The sequence below is a fragment of the Pipistrellus kuhlii genome, unplaced genomic scaffold (assembly GCF_014108245.1).
Source record: "Pipistrellus kuhlii isolate mPipKuh1 unplaced genomic scaffold, mPipKuh1.p scaffold_m20_p_3, whole genome shotgun sequence".
Taxonomy (NCBI): domain Eukaryota; kingdom Metazoa; phylum Chordata; class Mammalia; order Chiroptera; family Vespertilionidae; genus Pipistrellus; species Pipistrellus kuhlii.
In genome coordinates, this window is record NW_023425529.1 from 164,340,661 (window position 1) to 164,359,251 (window position 18,591).

The window sequence follows — 18,591 nt, forward strand, 5'->3', positions numbered from 1 at the left end:
AAGCGGGATGATCCTCTAATAGAATACTTAGTCTGTCAACAGGAAATTATAAAAATAGAAGGACATAGTAAATAAAATGCTTATTGCTTAGGTCCTAAGTGTATTGCAACATAGCTTTATAATCAAATTACAAAGCTGAAATTACATTGATCCTGAAATTACCATCTACCTGCCACCTGAGATGAGAGAGTGAAATTTTAAGAGTTGTTTTGGCTTTACAAAGCAGCTGAGACAGGTGCTTCTCATACACTAGTCCACTGCACAGCTCCTTAACAGGCCGAGAAATCCATTTGAAAGTGGTCGCCTGGCCTTCCAGCACCAATGAGGGGAGTTCTAAGAATCTGATTCTGCAGACAACAGACATACTAGGAAAATGATGAGCCATTAGGAATATATTTTCAAAGAGCACTTGTGCTTCCAGTCCAAATGGATTTTAACTGATTTTGTTATAAATACTAGAAAAGGTCAACGTTTGAGCTGAAGAAAAGCAGTAATTCTTTGGTTAGTTAGAGACACTGCAGCTGTACAGATATTTAAATTTTTTTCATAATGGTTACAGAATAAGTTGTAACTATAAATTAATTAATTAGCTAATTCCTCAATATTCAGAACCTGTGCCAATCAACAAGCATTACTTGTTTTTAAAATAAGCCACCACAGGAGGGCGTATTTTGTCATTTCACAGGACTCCTCAAGAGCAGGGCCTTCACCTCATGCATCATTGCATTTCCAACATCTGGTGTATAAAGTGTGACTGGACTGCCATCACATGCAACGTCTCCGAAGCAGATTTTATTTGTAATACATCTTATTCTCATAAATAAGTGTTCTCATGATAAAAACAACAACAACAAAAAAAAAACACCTGTTTTTGAAAAAGTTCACTGTTTTTATTACTTCCAGAAAAATGACAACAGCCAGTGTTGGTGAGGGTGTGGTGAAACGGACAGCTTTGTATGTTCCTGGTGGAAACGGTATTTATATAACCTCTCTATGGAGTATTTTGTTGCTTCACAAAAACTTTACAACATGTACAATCTTTGATCTTTTGCTTCCATTTCTAGAAAATTGTCCTAGGGAAAATTAATTGTGAATGTACAAGAATTTTCCTACAAAGATGTTATCTTGGTGTTATTTTCAGAAGTAAAAATTACAAACCACCCATGCTTCCGGTAATGGGAGAGAAGCTAAATAAGCTGTAAAACGGCCACGCAGTAGCATACCAAACAGACATTACAAATAACATGGAAAAACGTAAAGCATTTTCAATACTAAGTTTGAAAGCAGGTTCTATGAGAATATGTAATTTATTTGTGTGGTGTGGAGGTTTTTAAGTATGTATAACACACACACACCGAAGAGCCAGAGATACACAAAAATGTTAAATAGTGGTTGTTTCCGAGGAGTGTTAAAGAAACCCTCACCCTGTAAAACTGCTTTAGGAGCACATACAAGACAGAGTTCATACTATGCTACCACTGAGGTGAAAAAAGGGGAGAAACACATTAACAAACAAACAAATACAAGCCAAATTTGCCTGTATGTGTATGAAACATCCGTGGAAACATACCAAAAACCAATGCTATCGAGTGTCTGTGGGGAAGGAAATCAGGAAATCAAACTTCACACTCGTTGAAGTTTGAACCATGAAACATTACCACTACAAAAAACTAAAAAATGAAAACAAACAAAAAATCTGAGCCACATAGCATCGTTTAAATTAGTGTATGGCCTCTCAAAGAGCAATTTTGAGTGAAACTTAATTAATTTAGGGGAATGTTAATTTTTATTTATTTTTTAAATATATTTTTATTGATTTCAGAGAGGAAGGGAGAGAGATAGAAATATCAATGATGAGAGAGAATCATTGATCGGCTGCTTCCTACACGCCCCTTACTGGGGATCGAGCCTGCAACCTGGGCATATGTCCTTGACTAGAATCAAACCCAGGGCCCTTCAGGTGGACACTCTATCCACTGAGCTAAACTGTCTAGGGCAGGAATGTTAATATATGTTAATATATTTTATTGAGTTTTTACAGAGAGAAAGAGAGAATAGAGAGTTAGAAACATCAATGAGAGAGAAACATCGATCAACTACCTCCTGCACACCTCCTACTGGGGATGTGCCCGCAACCAAGGTACATGCCCTTGACCGGAATCGAACCTGGAATCTTTCAGTCCACAGGCCAACACTCTATCCACTGAGCCAAAACAGTTAGGGCAGGAATGTTAATTTTTATTTAGGCATTTCAGTAATGATTAACTTTTACATATATAATGATCAACACATTTTTATAATAAAAAAAGTTAAAGGACATTTAAAAACTTAATTGTACCCTTTGGTTGTTTTTACTAGAAAAATCTTTCTTTGTAACTTATTTGGTTCACATTTTAAGCCACTTTCTTATAATTTTAAAACAAAATTGTACATTCAGGTTTAGTAAAAACTGTCAATAAGTTTTCATGTAAATATTTCTCATTTGTCTTGTACACATATCCTTGCTTTGTTTACTAATACACAGCATTGTCAGGATAAGTGCACACATTTACACAACAGCCTGTGAATGTACTGACTTGTTGCTACTGAATGGGGGACAAAGGCCACTTGTATAGTTAGTTATATTTAATGATGCTCACACTTGACAACTGGTCTACCTTTCTAGGTCTTTGGAGTTTGAACTGCCTATACAGTGGGTCCCAACAGAACTTGATCTCTGGAAGACAGAACACAGATGGCTCAGGCCTAGCCTGGGAGCCCCAGTGAGATGGAAACAGGTGACGTGACATGATAAAGCAAAAGGACGTACTCCCTTCTTTCAGAAGACTCTCCCAGCCCCCACGCGCCTCCCCCTCCTTCCCCCTCTCCCCCCCCCGGGGCTGTGGTCTCTCACTCACCACTGCACAGGCTGCCAGTTGGGGAGAAAGGGCCGGAAGCCCGTGATACACTCGAAAGCCAAGGTGCCAAAGCTCCAGTAGTCGACAGTCACCGTGTACTTCTGCTGCTCCAGCAGTTCCGGGGCCTGCAACACACATGAGGGACACACACTTGAGCCACTGCAAGAGGGGGTGACCAGCCCTTCCGCTCACGCCCCACACTTTTCCTGGCTCCATCCAGCAGGTACTGGCATGCCCGCACCAGGGTGAGGAGGTGACCGTGTTTAGGTGGTGGTATCTAGGATTTTTCTGTACCTCACTGACTAAAAAAGGGCATTTTTAGGTAGATATACATCATATATCTTTCTCTTAGGCAAATGGGAAAGTAGACTATACACAATGAAGGAAAGTGATACTGAGCTGTATATACCAAACGCATAACACATGCATTAAATGCTGGCCACGTCTCCTAAACGGATGTGTTTTATGACGTGTGTACAATGAAAATGGAATATTTACAATCAGGCAGGAAAAAAGCCAGATACATGACTGCTGCCCACGTAGAGAGAGCTGTGAGGTGACCAAGGAAAGCTCTGAAGCACAGGTGGGACCAGGCCCAGGCCTGGTGTCTGAGAGGAGACATTCCAAAAAGGGCCATCACAAGCAAAGGCAGGGAGGCAGGATCGTGTGTGGTCTGGCTAAATGTGTGACACATATGGACGGACTAAGGAGTCAAACCACAGTGGAAAACTGGGGGGGGGGGGGGGGGTCAGGTCAATCTCTGGGTCTCACTATGGACAGTTTTGTCTCCTGCAAGTGAACAGTTTCACTGAGCATCCTGGACCATCCTTGGTCCTCCCCTTCTCCCAGAATGCTGCTCAGTCAATTAGGATTCCCGAGGACACTTAGCAGGACCTGCATAATTACATTATGTGGACACAAGTGCCTTACCATAGCCCCGCCCCCCAAAACCTCTCTTCCATAGTGTAGGTGATAAGCTGATGGAGCCCACACCTAGTTAGTAGGATAAGTAGAAAGTAAATGCACTCAGAAAGACTTAGAATTTCTTTTTGTGATTTAAGAACTAGAAAGAATATTTAAGCTCATCCAACCCAGTGACGTTCAATCTTTTATTGCTTTTGTTTTTTTAAACCGTAGGCTCCTCTATTCAATCAACATGTTGCTGACACAAGCAATCTACTACCAAGTCTTGCTAAGTCTCTTGCTAAGCACTGCTTACATCATTTTCTACATCCTCACTGCTGCCATCAGCTCTGAACTGCCTATCACAATGTCCTCCTTCTTACTACTTGCTCAAGATTTCACTCTTGTTCATTCTTCCCACCCTATCAAGAGTGATTGATCTCTTCTAAAAGTAAACCTAATCTCTCTCTCCAAATTAAAATCCTTCGATGTCTCTCCAAATGTTTTAGGAGAAAGCCTAAAATCTTGAGCCAGCTAACAAGTCCCTGAATCGTCTGTCCTCTACCTCTCTCCAACTTCAACTCAAGGTACTCTCTCCCTTCTTCTCTAGATTCCTGTCTCACTTTCTGGTCTTCCAATGTACTATCCCCGGAGAGATTTCCTCTCCTTCCCCCACCTCCAGCCCCTTTTTCACCAATTCACCCTTCAGGTCCCAGGCTAAGTTAGGTCTTCCTAATATATATTCTTATCCCTTTTCTTTTGCAACACTTACCACAACTGCACTTTCTTAGTTATTGGTGTAAGTCTCGAGGTAATGCCTACTTTCTTGCTAAACGCTAAGCTACTAAAGGCCAGAGAAGTGCTTGTCTTTTTTCCCATTGCATTGCTGGCTCCTGGCATAGTGCCTGGCACAGAGCCTACACTCGATCACTATTTCTTGAATGAATGAATGAATGACTCAAATAAAACCACAATATTCAGACCAAATAAGAAAGGGTTAGGGCCGAAACCAGTTTGGCTCAATGGATAGAGCATCGGCTTGGGGACTGAAAGGTCCTGGGTTCGATTCCGGTCAAGGGCATGTACCTTGGTTGCGGGCATATCCCCAGTAGGGGGTGTGCAAGAGGCAGCTGATCGGTGACTCTCTCTCATCGATATTTCTAACTCTCTATCTCCCTTCCTCTCTGTACAAAATCAATAAAATATAAAAAAAAAAAAAAAAAAAAGAAAGAAAGGGTTAGGGACTCAGAGCTCAGATCTTCCTCAGCGGCCCCTGAGACACCTCATGGAAACAGTAGTATCTATAGACCAGTATGAATCTAATTTAAATTCTTATTTCCAGACAATATAAGAATTCTTTCTTTTTATTTTTTTTTAAATATATTTTATTGATGTTTTACAGAGAGGAAGGGAGAAAGATAGAGAGCTAGAAACATTGACCAGCTGCCTCCTGCACACCCCTTACTGGGGATGTGCCCGCAATCAATGTACATGCCCTTGACCGGAATCGAACCTGGGACCCTTCAGTCCACAGACTGATGCTCTATCCACTGAGCAAAACCGGTTTTGGCAAGAATTCTTTCTTTTTAGACAAAATACCAAAGCACAAAGTTATTGCATCTGTGTGAGGGCGCATCAGCAGCCCTTTTGACATCAGAGAAGATGACGACATCCTCCCACAGGGTCTCTCTGGCAGAGTGCTGGCTTGACCAGATAGATGATGGCTCTGACCTCATACAACAATTCCTACGCACAAGTGTGGCCCTCAGAGAGAAACTGATGAGCAAACATAGAACCCCATTTCTTACCAGGTACTGCAGGGTCCCCACAAAGGAAGTGCAGAGACTGCCCTGGTCCAGTTCCTTGGCATATCCTAGGTCAATGATTTTGTGTATTAACTGGGGGGGAAAAAGGAGAAATCTGAGGATTATGAGAATACACTGTCTCCTATAACAATTCTGATTTGTTTGCTGACGGGTCAGGGGATATACCTGAATTTCCAGGTGGTATTAAAGCCTAAGCTCCTATGAGCCACCAAATACACAGGAGAATGCCTTCATCGTGGTAGATTTAGGGCAGAAGGAAACAAACATATGCTGTAAAAATGCTGGAAAAGGGCATACTTTCTCTGTTGGTCTGTGACCAATCATCAGAGGAAAATCAATGTTAAAAGACCACGCACCAGCCCTCAACATAGCTAAACCTGGACTTTATGATGTGAAAGGTGAGGACGGTCTCTTCTCGGAAGTAAATACCTTCCGTTCTCACTTCTTAGAACCAATGACAAGTATGAGTATGAACTGAAACAATGAACCAATATCACAGGTCAGCCTAGAATGCTGGCGGAAGCTGTATCAGAGAGATTAAGTGGCCCACAATGGAGTTACTACATTCCTCTCGGCTGAGCCCCTGCTCATCACCCCCAGCTAGACAAACAGGGCCTTGAGAAAGCACAGCACAGAGCCCTGGGGAGGTCACCACCGCACACGCAGGGGCGCCACTGATGAGGCCGCCAAGGGCTCTGCGGAAACCACAGGCTGCACCGGGCTCCATGGGCAGGTGCCAGCTCCAAATACCTCTTCTCAGCCCCACCCAGAGTCAACTTAGCTGGTTCCCATACTAGCATCAAAAGTGAACGCTCTCAAACAAATGGAAACAAAATGTTTTATTTCCAAGAAGTGCTAGTCCCAGAGGTTGGCACTGGAGGTGGGAAGAAAAACATTATTTTCCTTATCAGATTCCCGCCACTTGGGCCATTAACAATGTAATCCATTCAAACTTGCCTCTACCTGTTTCAGATCAAAAAGCAGTCCCAGAGAATCAAAGCAAATGTAAACGCAAGGAAACGCAAATGTAAACAAACATGCAGAGCTTGTCCCTCCTCCACCAGAGCCGCTTCCCCTGGGACTTTCCAAGCCCCAGGAGGGGGTCACTCACTCTCTGCTCTCCTTGCTGCAGGACGATGTTTTCTGGCTTTAGGTCCCGATGGATGATTCTGTTCTCATGAAGGTATCTAAGCGCAGAGGCTGAGAGGGTGGAAAGGGGAAGGAGTTTTCATTAAGCCTACAAAAAACACTTTTCACTTCAAAATCTCCTGTACTGTGAGAAATGAATATTGTGTGTGCCTGACCCACAGTCTGACTCCCCAGGCACAGAAACGGTGGAGGGATGGGGCCTAGGCAGCTGCCCCTCAGGCCAAGTGAGGAGGACCTGGCTATGTAAGCAGAACTTGGACCACCACAGGAATCTGACTTTCTCACGCAAAGAACACGTTGCTTCGAATCCTTGAGGTCACCAACTACAGTCTAACTTGGCTTAGATCCACTGATTGTCCAAATGAAATGAAAGACTTTGCTACTTTCAATGCCTAAAAAAATTCTATTCCATCTTGTTCTCTATTGTGTTAAGTTTTAAAGACTTATGTTTCTTATCACACTTTCATTTTTGTTTTACTAAGCTTTATTAAAGAATCAAAGCAAAGTACAATAACACACTGTAATAATTGCACAAACACAACTTTGCACACAGGGATGGTACTGCTGCTGAAACTGAACTAGTGGCTAGCAGGGAGCACAGATGTGCAATAACTCAAAATGTTTATTGATGGGCTCAGAAAAGGCCTGTTTGGGTGTATGACAAGAATGTCAGGGTATCTATATATGTAAAAGCCTAAGTGACCAAATGACTGGTCAACCGGTCACTATGACATGCACTGACCACCAGGGGGCAGACGCTCAATTCAGGGGCTGCCCCTGGTGGTCAATGCGCACTGCTCAGCTTACCAATAGGTGCCAGATGCTGGGCACACGGCTGACAAATGCAGCTGCTACGGTGGGAGCCTCTCCCGCCTCCACAGCAGTGCTACGAGCTGCTGCTGCAGCAGCAGGCACAGCCGCCAGGATGAGCAGGAGCAGTGCCTGGCCCAGGCTTGGGCTCCTCCCTGGCTGTCTGTTGCTTCCTGCACTACTACATCCTGCGGGAATCAGGCTGAAACCAGCAGTCCGACATCCCCTAAGAGTCCCGGATTGCGAGAGGGCGCAGGCCAGGCTGAGGGACCTTAGTAATATATAAAAAAAAAAAAAGTGTGGGTTGATGTGTTCAAAAGAAGAAGATATGAAAATTGAGACTCACTGTTTTTGGAACAAGCACACAGACTAAAACAAGGCCTCTGAATTAAATGTGAACGTCTCAGTGCAAATGGCAGGGCATGAGCAGGTGAGATGCCCCAAGCAGCTCCTCATGAGGAGAAGAGCTCGGATCAGACTGAAAGCCCCATTCTCTACGCCCTGCTGATTGAGAACTGTCACCAGGTCCTTAGTGAGGGCAGATGGCAGGCTGGTCACTCAATCTGATTAGTATTAATAGCTGACTACGTTTATGCTTAAGCAACTGTACATAACAAACTTTAACCTTCATTTTAGAGCAGTCATTTATTCTCAGTTATTTTTATCAACTTAAAGTTGGAAATTAAAGAAGTTAATTGGCTGGCATGGCTCAGTGGTTGAGCATCAACCTATGAAACAGGAGGTCACAGTTCAATTCCCGGTCAGGGCACCTGCCCAGGTTGCGGGCTCAATTCCCAGTGGGAGGTGTGCAGGAGGCAGCCGATTCATGATTCTCTCTCATTGATGTTTTTCTCTCTCTCTCTCCTTCTACCTTCCTCTCTGAAATCAATAAAATATATATTTAAAAAAAAAATTAAAGGCATTGTTATATATAGTTTCTTGGACTGAGTGAAAGAGTCAAAACTTTGGTAGGCAGAATCAGTCCTTAAAAAGCTTAGTTCAGCTTGACTGTGCTACATTTTACCAAATAGAACCTGAGGATCATAATAAAATAAATCAAAATTGTCTGAAGCCAAGAGAACCTCATTAGATTTAAGTTAAGTGGAAAACAAGAATTTGAGGTTAAGAAAAATACTTTTGCATTTGAAATTTTATTTAAAAATCTAAACATCTAACAATAGTGATAATATACATGTATAAAAATTGAAAACCACAACATAAGCATCAAAGCCTGAAAGTTCATTTCTCATGTTCCAATTATAGAAAAGAATTCCTAGGACAGATACTGCATACAGGAAAACGATAGCCTCCTTCTGTTATCCTTGTTAGGCTTGGCATTCAGTATTTAGCTCATGAGGTAGACGAATATATAACTGAAGAGTGTGTCACACCTTATTGATGAACTAGAATCCCAAAGCACAGATCCTGAGTATTTCTTTAGATTTACAAATCACAAGATAGGCGACAGATAGGACCAGCTAGACTTCCTTGTAGAAAAACAGGTTTATAAAGGTTGTGTCCATGAATCTATACTTACCACCCTCCAAATTCAAAAGGATTACTAAACTCCCTTAAGAACATTTGTGTTTGGGAAAATTTCCATAGAAGAAGAAATGGAAAGATAAATGGACCAAAAGACTAACACAGAGATTAGAAGAGACTGAAAAGGCAACCAGCAATTGGTGATTTAAGTGAGCAATGAGTAAGAAGGGCAACAGGATGTTCGTTCACTCCATAAAAACCGACCATGTTCCTACTATGTGCCAGTCATTTTGGTGTCACTGGACTTTCCAAATGAAACACATTAAAAGGCCAAGTGCAGACATGTGGAGAAAGACTTAGTCCAGCTAACGGTTTCCCAGCTAAAATGGTTCCTATGACTAAGCAGCAAGGTGGCGAGGCGGTCATGCCAAGTGCTACGAGAAAAGTGAAAAATAATTCTCTCATCCATTCAACTAACAACATATAAAGTGTCTTCTGTTTGCTAGGTGTTGTGGAAAATGTGCCAGTGAACCAAAGCGCTTTCTTCACTTACAGCACAGAGTCTGTTCAACAGGCCCCAAACCCAGAAGATAGTCCTTATTGCCAAGCACAGGCAGAGATCATGTAACAACAGCAGAGATGCCAGGTACCAAATGAGGAAATAGGCAAAAGGGGGAAAGGAAAAACCATGAGAGGAAAAACCATGGTGAGTGACAGATCAGGGAAGTCTCCATGGAAGGGAGACCTTCAAAAAATAAAAAGGCATAGGGTTGTTGGGGAGATGTAGGAGCAGCATTCTCAAAGGAGGAGCATATGCAAAGGCTAGCAGGATTGAAAAGTGGATTTTCAGAGTCATGTACATGTGAAGCTGGCTCAGTGTATTGGGAGAAATGGAAAGTTAAGAGGTTTGGCCTTGATCTAATGATGGATTTATAAGGAAAGTATCCTTTCACTTGTATGCATGTATATAAGCATAAACAATGGACGCAAAACACTGGGGGGTAGGGGCGGTAAGGGCATGTGTGGGGGAGAGGGGGGAATAGAGGAGGCAGAGGGAAGGTCAATGGGGAAGAAAAGGAGACAAAGTATTACTATTTGTAATACTTTAAACCACATGTGTCAAACACAAGGCCCGCGGGCCAAATCCGTCCTGCCAGGCCTTGCAATGTGGCTCGCACCGCGCTGTCATCACTGCACTCCGCTGCGTTTCCATCACAATGACAGTTTATGACTGTTCAGTAAACCATTCGGCCCGTGATTTAGGCTGGATTTTAGATTTTGGCCCCTTCTCTGATTGAGTTCGACACCCCTACTTTAAACAATACATAAAAAAATTTTTAAAGTGTCCTTTCAAATGAAAGATGGATTGATAAAACGGGGATAAGGAGGTGAGGTAGGCGGTCATTATAGTAATTTCCTATGACACCATTAGTGCAGGCACAAAAGAAAGTGGCATATACCACACAAAGGAAGGCTGAAAGGATTTGGACGCTTTTTAAATAGGAGATTCAAAATTGGCAGGAAGGTAGGACAAGCGATGCAAGAAGGAGGTCAGAGTTGAACATGCAGATTTTGGAGATGTGATTACTATAGATGTCATGAGAAAGACCTGGCAGACAGAATATTGGGAAGTAGTGGGTGGTCAGTCCAGGGACAGATAGGATGGAGCAGAAATAAAAGAATGCATCAAGCAAAGCTCTAGGGAAAAGAGGATGCATTAAGGGAGAGGGGAGAGAAACTGTGGGAAGTAGTCAGGATGGAACAATGGAGAGAACATCAAGACTTTCTGGGGTGCCCGGGCCAGTGTGGCTCAGTTGGTTGAGAGTCGTCCAATGCCTGGTGAGGTCTCTGGTTCAATTCTTGTCAGAGCATATGCCTCAGTTGAAGGCTCAGTCCCCAGTACGGGACATGCAGGAGGTAGCCGGTTGATGCTTCTCTCTCCCTCCCCTTCCTCTCTCTCTAAAATCAGTAAAAACATTTAAAATAAAGACATTCTGGGGCAACCATTCTGAAAATCAGCTACCTGAATAATGAAAATGGAATATTTAAAGTTAGAATGGACCTTCTCTAAGGCCACCTAGCCCAAATCTCTCTTTTATTTTTTACATTTTTTTTTGTAGGCCCAGAAAGTTACCACAGTTTTCCATAAAGAGGAAATAGTAATATAAGTAGACTAATAAAGGTCCTCACACAAGCAGACAGAGCTGAGAAAGAGGAGAAGCCAGAACTGACAGATAGTTGTTTTCTCTTTTATTATTATTATTATTACTAGAGGCCTGGTGCATGAAATTCATGCATGGAGTGGGGGGTCCCTCAGCCAGCCCACATACACCCTCTCCACTCTGGGACATCCCTCTCATAATCCGGGACCACTTGCTCCTAACCATTCACCTGCCTGCCTACCTGATCACCCATAACTGCCCTCTCCTGCCAGCCTGATCGCCCCGAGCCACCTATGCCTCAGCCCCTGCCACCATGGCTTTGTCTGGAAGGAAGGCAGGACGACCAGAAGATGTACAGTCAACTTGATCTAATTAGCATATCACTCTTTTATTAGCAGACTATAGGCCCAGTGCACGAATTCATGCACTGGTGGGAGGATGGCCTGTGGGGATTGGCCTGCTGAAGGAGCACCGCTCATCCCCGTCAGCTGAGCAGCTGTGGACCTGCCCCCTGAGCAGCTGCTGAATGAGGAAATTAGTCTGAGCTGCTATTTCGGGGTAATGTCTTGGGTAAAAGCATGTTCTGTGTCCTGGAGGAACCTGGCAGAGAGCTTTGCACGCCGAAGCCACTCGGTGAATGTCCTCTGATGTGATGCCAGGTCAGTGACACCATCAGGGATGTTTAGGGCAGCCGTGCTCCAGGATCCTCAGCCAGCAGCACAGCCTCAATGGGGGGTCCACAGTCACGTCCTCTCTTGCCATCTGCCTATGCCAGCTCCCTGCGCTCTTTCTAGAACACACCTTAGAGGGCCACATCAGCTGGTGGGGTCAGGCCAGAGTCTGACCCTGATTGTCTCAGGTATTTGATAGGTGCAGAGACTCGGCCTCACCCTGGGCCTGCTAGCGGCTGCTCCCACTATGGGAACGCACTGACCACCGGGGGCAGCTCCTGCGTTGAGCTGTTGAATATACCAGGAATATTCGCGTCATAGCGACTGGTTGACCATTCCCGGTCACTCTGCCATTTGGTCGCTGTGCTTTTATATATACAGATATTCATTAACCTGGTTATTTATGCTTTCCAACATACTTTATATACAAATGATCTGCATTTCTGATATCGAGTGATCCTCTTTTGTTATGATTCCACAATTAGAGAAACACTAAATGGAGAGCTCAATTTTCTGATTTCCAGGCTGACAGCTTTGTTCCCTAAAGCCCTGTGTCCTCTTTGAATCCCTCTCTGCTCTTCAATGTTGAAGTACTGGGTGCCTTCTAGGAGCAGTTCCAATAAGGACAGAGATGGCTACTCAAAGGAAGAAGCACAGACAAAAACAGGGAGTGAAGTTCCCGAAGGCTCAGAGGATAGGATGGTCAGTCACCACAGTAAACCAGCCACCTGGAGAATTGGGAAGACTGAGTCAGTTCTGAAACTGAGTAAGACCCTGGCAAATGCACAACTGGCCCACCCAGCTGGCCTGCGTGGCAGGTCCCCACCCTCAGAGAGCGGAGACGTGGGACTCCAATCTGTGCCTCAATCCTGAGTGCCCAGGAGTCTGCTCCTCTACTGTCAGAAGGAAATACACGCCAATGTTTTCCAAAGAACAATGAGCAAGACTGCTTTAATAGAGTCCATTCAGATACAACCTTCTTAAGCTATTTTAGAATCATATTCTTGGGAAGACAAATATTTCCTAGCTGCCCCTGCAACTGTCTCCGGATCTCTTACCAGCAGAGAACAATGGTCGAACTGGCCTGCCCTGGCAGAGGAAACAGGGCTCACCATGTGCTCGCCAGGCACCTGCTCATGTTCTCACATGTACACTGCAGCGCTTCTCGGGCAATGGAAAGTTCACTGGGAAAACCCTATCTGTGTCTATCATCTTGGTGCTGCTCTGAGTGGGCATCTCTGGGAGGTGAGTGGCACAGAAGATATGGGGGTGGGGGTGGGGGGCTACACAGGTGTAACCCAGAAGGCAATGAATCCAGACCCAGCAGTGAAGGGTGTGGCTCTGCTGCTTATCTGAAGTCAACCTGGCAGAGAAGAGAAGTGGCAACTCCAACAAAGGGAACGTGGCGCCAGCACTTGAAACAAACTAGAACAAAATAAGTTCAGGAAATGTTTCAGAGTACAGAACAGTTAAGTGAGATGAGCTCCAAGAAAAGCTTTTGACCTCTGGCTCAGTGACAAAACGCTTGCAAAAGAAATAAATTTGATGAATATACAAATCAGAAATGAGTAAAAAAAAAAAAAAAAGTAAAATACAACATTATCAGCCACCTCAACCAACCATAACAAAGGCAGGGGAGGTAACTGCTTACAAAAACTGCCTGATAGGAATGGGTCTGAGGAAGAGAAGTTTCAAAGACAACCTCCCACCTGGCTCACTGGATCCCAATCCCAGGTCCACACCCATATTAGGATAAGATTTTCAAAAGGGATGCTCTAAATCCAAATCCAGAGGGGAAAGGAAATGAGAAAGAAACCAACACTTGGTGACTGCAGTTCTTCTAGAAGCCTTATGTACATCATCTCATTTAAAAATATATATATTTTAGCCGGGACCGGTTTAGCTCAATGGATAGAGCGTCGGCTTGGGGACTGAAGGGACCTGGGTTCGATTCCGGTCAAGGGCATGTACCTTGGTTGCGGGCATATCCCCAGTAGGGGGTGTGCAAGAGGCAACTGATCGATGACTCTCTCTCATTGATGTTTCTAACTCTCTATCTCTCTCCCTTCCTCTCTGTACAAAATCAATAAAATATATTTTTAAAAAATAAATAAAAAATAAAAATATATATTTTATTGATTTTTTTACAGAGAGGAAGGGAAAGGGATACAGAGCTAGAAACATCAATGAGAGAGAAACATCAACCAGCTGCTTCCTGTACAACCCCTACCGGGGATATGCCCGCAACCAATGTACATGCCCTTGACCGGAACCGAACCTGGGACTCCTCAGTCCACAGGCCAACGCTCTATCCACTAAGCCAAACCGGTCTCAGCTACATCATCTCATTTTAGCCTCATAACAATTCTAATAATGGGAGTAATGGTCCCATTTTACAGCTAATAAAACTGATGTTCTTAAAAATGAAGTAGCATGCCTAAGGTCACACTGCCAATTAATAGAAGAGCTGGTATTTGACCTGGTAGTGTTATATATATGTTGATATCTTTCTTTTTAATAGGTCCTTACTTATTTTAATTTATCTTGGAATTTATTTCACTCATTTGACAAATATTTATGGAGAAGCTGCTAGATAAGATATTATGGTTCCAAACGCTGAAGTCATAGCAATGATTTCAGTCTCCACCTTTGAGAATTTAATTCTAGTGTACTACTACTGTACTTCAACACCTCATTAATACCAATTTGTGGTCATGAAGAGGAAAGATAGGAAATCAGAGACCTAAAGAATTTTAATATTCATTCACCTATAAGTGAACTGAACAGCAACGTTAAGTCCTTTGATGTTTACCTCTTGGTTATTCTGATTTACAGATATCTTAAACACACACGTACAACTTAAACAGGTAATAAATAGTACAAAAGCTACTTCACAAGTCAGCGGTAATTGGATATACAACTGGAAGAATTTCTATTAATATCACTAGAGAATCACTTGAGGAAGTTAAAATGTTATATGAGGAAGTAAACAGTTATGTGTGCCTAAGCCAATAATTTAAGACTTTCTTAATAACTATTTGCTGAATGCACGATGTGTGAAAGAAAAATATTGGCAAGGAAAACATTTTAGTAAATTACCTGAAGCCCTAACAAGGGAGAAACAAAATAAAAGTTGCCCATCAAGAACAAAATATCCCCCAACCTATTAACCTGCTTTCAACCCAACTCAACAGAAAATAAATTAATGATCTGGCCACCGGGGAAAACAATCAAGTAAATGTCTGAGCAAAATGTAGATGGGCTAGCCATGTAGCAAGGTGTCAAAGACACAGATGAGATTCTCGACCTACAGACTAGACTCTCTAGGTAGACAGACAGGACCCTTCCAGGAGATCCATAGGGGCCAATGCATGAAGGAATCAGTCTGGCCAGTGATGGATATCCATCCCAATCAGATCTAATTGGTGCAATGTCAAACTGCCCTTACTGAACTCTATCCAAAAGATAAAGACACAGGATAGAGGAGGAGATGAAATTTTAAGACTGTTTGGATCTTTTTTTTAATTTATTTTTTATTTTATTGATTTTTTTTTTACAGGAGGAAGGGAGAGGGATAGAGAGTTAGAAACATCAATGAGAGAGAAACATCAATCAGCTGCCTCTTGCACACTCCCTACTGGGGATGTGCCCGCAACCAAGGTACACGCCTTTACTGGTTTTGAACCTGGGACCCTTGAGTCCGCAGGCTGACACTCTCTATCCACTGAGCCAGTGGTCAGCAGACTGTTTGGATATTAATCTTAAATATGTCATTGTTTAACTTTGCCCCATTTCATTTCCTTCTTGCTCACTTTCCATCAAAAGTGGAACAGAGTGCCCAACTAGTGTGGTTCAGTCAGCTGGGCATCATCTTATGCACCAAAAGTTTGCCTTTTTGATTCCCAATCAGGGCACGTGCCCAGGTTGTAGACTAGATCCCTGGTAGGGGCGTGCATCAGGCAGCCAATCAACGTTTCACTCATATCAATGTTTCTCTTTCCCTCCCTTTCTCTCTCTCTAAAAATCAATTTAAGATAGAGATATATAGATATACTAGAGGCCCAGTGCACAAAATTCATGCATGGGGTGGAGGCCTCAGCCTGGTCTGCACACTCTCGCAATCCGAGACCCCTCAGGGGATGTTCGACTGTTGGTTTAGGCCCAATCCCTTGAGGAGCTTACAGTCCAGGAGGGAGACAGGTGAATCAGATTTCAGTGGGGATAGGACCTAGAATGTGGCTGAGCAGAAAATGCTATAGCAAAACATAGGAACAGTGCTTGACTCACTTCTTGGCATCAGATTTCCTAAAGATGTCCCTTAAAGCAGTGACATCAAGCAAAAGTTTATAGGATGAACAGATTTTCTATGCAGGGATCAGGCCTAACATGGCAATTTGTTATCCCTCTCGTAATCTGGGACTGCTGGCTCCTAACCACTCACCTGCCTACCTCATCGTCCCTAACCACTTACTTAACTACCTGATCACCCCTAACCATCTACCTACCTGCCTGCCTGATCATCCCTAACCACTCTGCCTACCTGCCTGATCACCCATAACCATTCTGCCTGCCTGCATGATCACCCCTAACTGCTCACCTGACTGCCTGATCGCCCCTAACTGCCTCTGCCTCAGCCCCGCCACCACAGCTTCATCCGGAAGGATGTCCAGAATAACATCTGGAAGTTCTTTCAGCTGTTGGGTCTAATTAGCATATTATGTTTTTATTACACACACACATACACACACACACACACACACACACTTATATACTGAATGGCCATATTATTATGATCTCTGAACACATCATAATCTGGCCACTCAGTGTGTGTGTGTGTGTGTGTGTGTGTGTGTGTGTGTGTGTGTTATATATATATATATATATATATATATATATATATATATATATATATATATATATATATATTAGAGGCCTGGTGCATGAATTTGTGCATGGGTAGGGTCTGGCCAACCTGGCCAGGGGAAGGGGACATGAGCAGTTGGCCGGCCAGCCTGCTGGTCAAACTCCTGGTTGAGGGGACAATTTGCATATTAACCTTTTATTATATAGGATATACACTGAGTGGCCAGATTATTATGCATTCAGAGATCATAATAATCTGGCCACTCTGTGTGTGTGTGTGTGTGTGTGTGTATAGTGGCATAGTGCAAGTTAGAGGCAGACCCACAGTAGCAAGGCAAAGTATCTTAGAGACTGGGCCAAGACTTAGAAGAACACAGCTTGGGGCAAAATGGTAACAAGTGGTGAATCTAGGTGACAGGTATGTGGGTTTTACTGGACTACTCTTTCAACTTTTCTGTATGTTTGGCATTTTTCTATAAAATAAAGTGTGAGCAAACGAAATACAGCTTTAAAAATGTTTCCGTGAAAAAGGGATGAAAATGGTATATCATTCCCCAAATCTCAGGGCAACACTCAGTGATAAACTCTGGATAACTCTAGATCTCAATCAATCTGGCATTGCTTCTGACCTCTGCAGTCAGTGGACACTCTTCTCCCCGAAGCCAGACTTGCCTTCTCAGAGAGTGCCACCCTCCTCTGAGGACACCATCAGTGCCCCAGGATTGAACAAGGGCGGTTTTTCCTATGCCTGGGGTTGGCAAAAGAGCTGCCAGAGTGGAAGTGGAAAAAGTCATTGCGAAGGGGTGAGATTCATTCAAGTGACAACCTGCCCCACCGCTGGCCATTCCAGGAAAGTAGGGAGGGGAGATTTGTAATGGGAAAGGAAATTTGTTGCTCTATATACATCATAATTCACTTCATGACTTAGTCCGGAAGGAAGGGAAATCTATTTGAGTTCAGTGCCTGCCTGACTGGCCTAACCCCTTGTTGACCTCCCCACGCTGTCTGTCTGTCACACCTCAGCCCTCTGTAATGACCAAAATCTCTCCGCTGGGCCCCACGAGGACTCACAGGGGCACCCCACACTCTCCCTGGAGGGCCAGACCTGCCTTCCAGGTCTGGGATTTACCAATGTCACTCAGCAAGGTGAGGATGGCTCCTTCCCGTAGGCCACAGCAGTTCTCAAACTGGTTCAGGTACTGTCAAGAAGATGGAAAGAAGTGTCAGGCTGACTGGTCACCCACCGCCAATAAGTCCCCCAGGAGCTTTTATCAGCTGAAATCATGTGAGTGCAGACCCTGGCCCTGGGCTTTGGGGACCTGGGCTGATGGGCAGTGGGACTGGCAGGAACTGGCCCAAGGCGGAAGAGGAGGAAGCAGACTGAGAACTCCAAGAAGCGCTCGGTTACGAATAGCTGAGGCGCCTCTGAGTCATTCTAAGATGAGGGATTTTCAGTCTCACCTGCGGTGCAGTTTTGAGGGAGACAGGCCAGAGTCTAAGCACAATCACAATTGGTCTACGGGGCCTGACCGTCCCACAAAAGGCAGGGTGGAAGGCTCTCGCTACAAACCACCTTCTGACCGCTTCCCAGCATTGCCCTGCCAGTGATGATGACAGGAGCGAATACTGAATGAGCACTTACTACGTGCCTGGCACCGGGCTAACCTCCGCACAGATAAGCCAGGTAAAGCTTTACCTGCAATGTCTCACTGCATCCTCCCCACTGCCACTGAGGTAAGCGCTGATGGAATTCCCATTTCATAGGTGAGTAACCTGAGACTGGAGGGGGTCAGCGACCTGTCTGTTCACACAGCCATTCCAGGCAGAG

At 43.9% G+C, this 18,591-nt stretch overlaps 1 protein-coding gene across 6 annotated transcripts in view; it reads right to left on the bottom strand.

Moving 5' to 3' along the window:
• The window catches only part of IKBKB (inhibitor of nuclear factor kappa B kinase subunit beta), a 52,383-nt gene that overhangs the window by 17,966 nt on the left and 15,826 nt on the right, over positions 1-18,591 (bottom strand). For all 6 annotated transcript variants that reach the window (XM_036455005.2, XM_036455004.2, XM_036455003.2 and 3 more), the window contains 4 exons: positions 17,893-17,962; positions 6,738-6,826; positions 5,609-5,698; positions 2,898-3,022 (listed from right to left, as the gene is read on the bottom strand). In XM_036455005.2, coding sequence (XP_036310898.1) covers positions 2,898-3,022; positions 5,609-5,698; positions 6,738-6,826; positions 17,893-17,962 — 374 coding nt within the window. The remainder of the gene's footprint in view (positions 1-2,897; positions 3,023-5,608; positions 5,699-6,737; positions 6,827-17,892; positions 17,963-18,591) is intronic.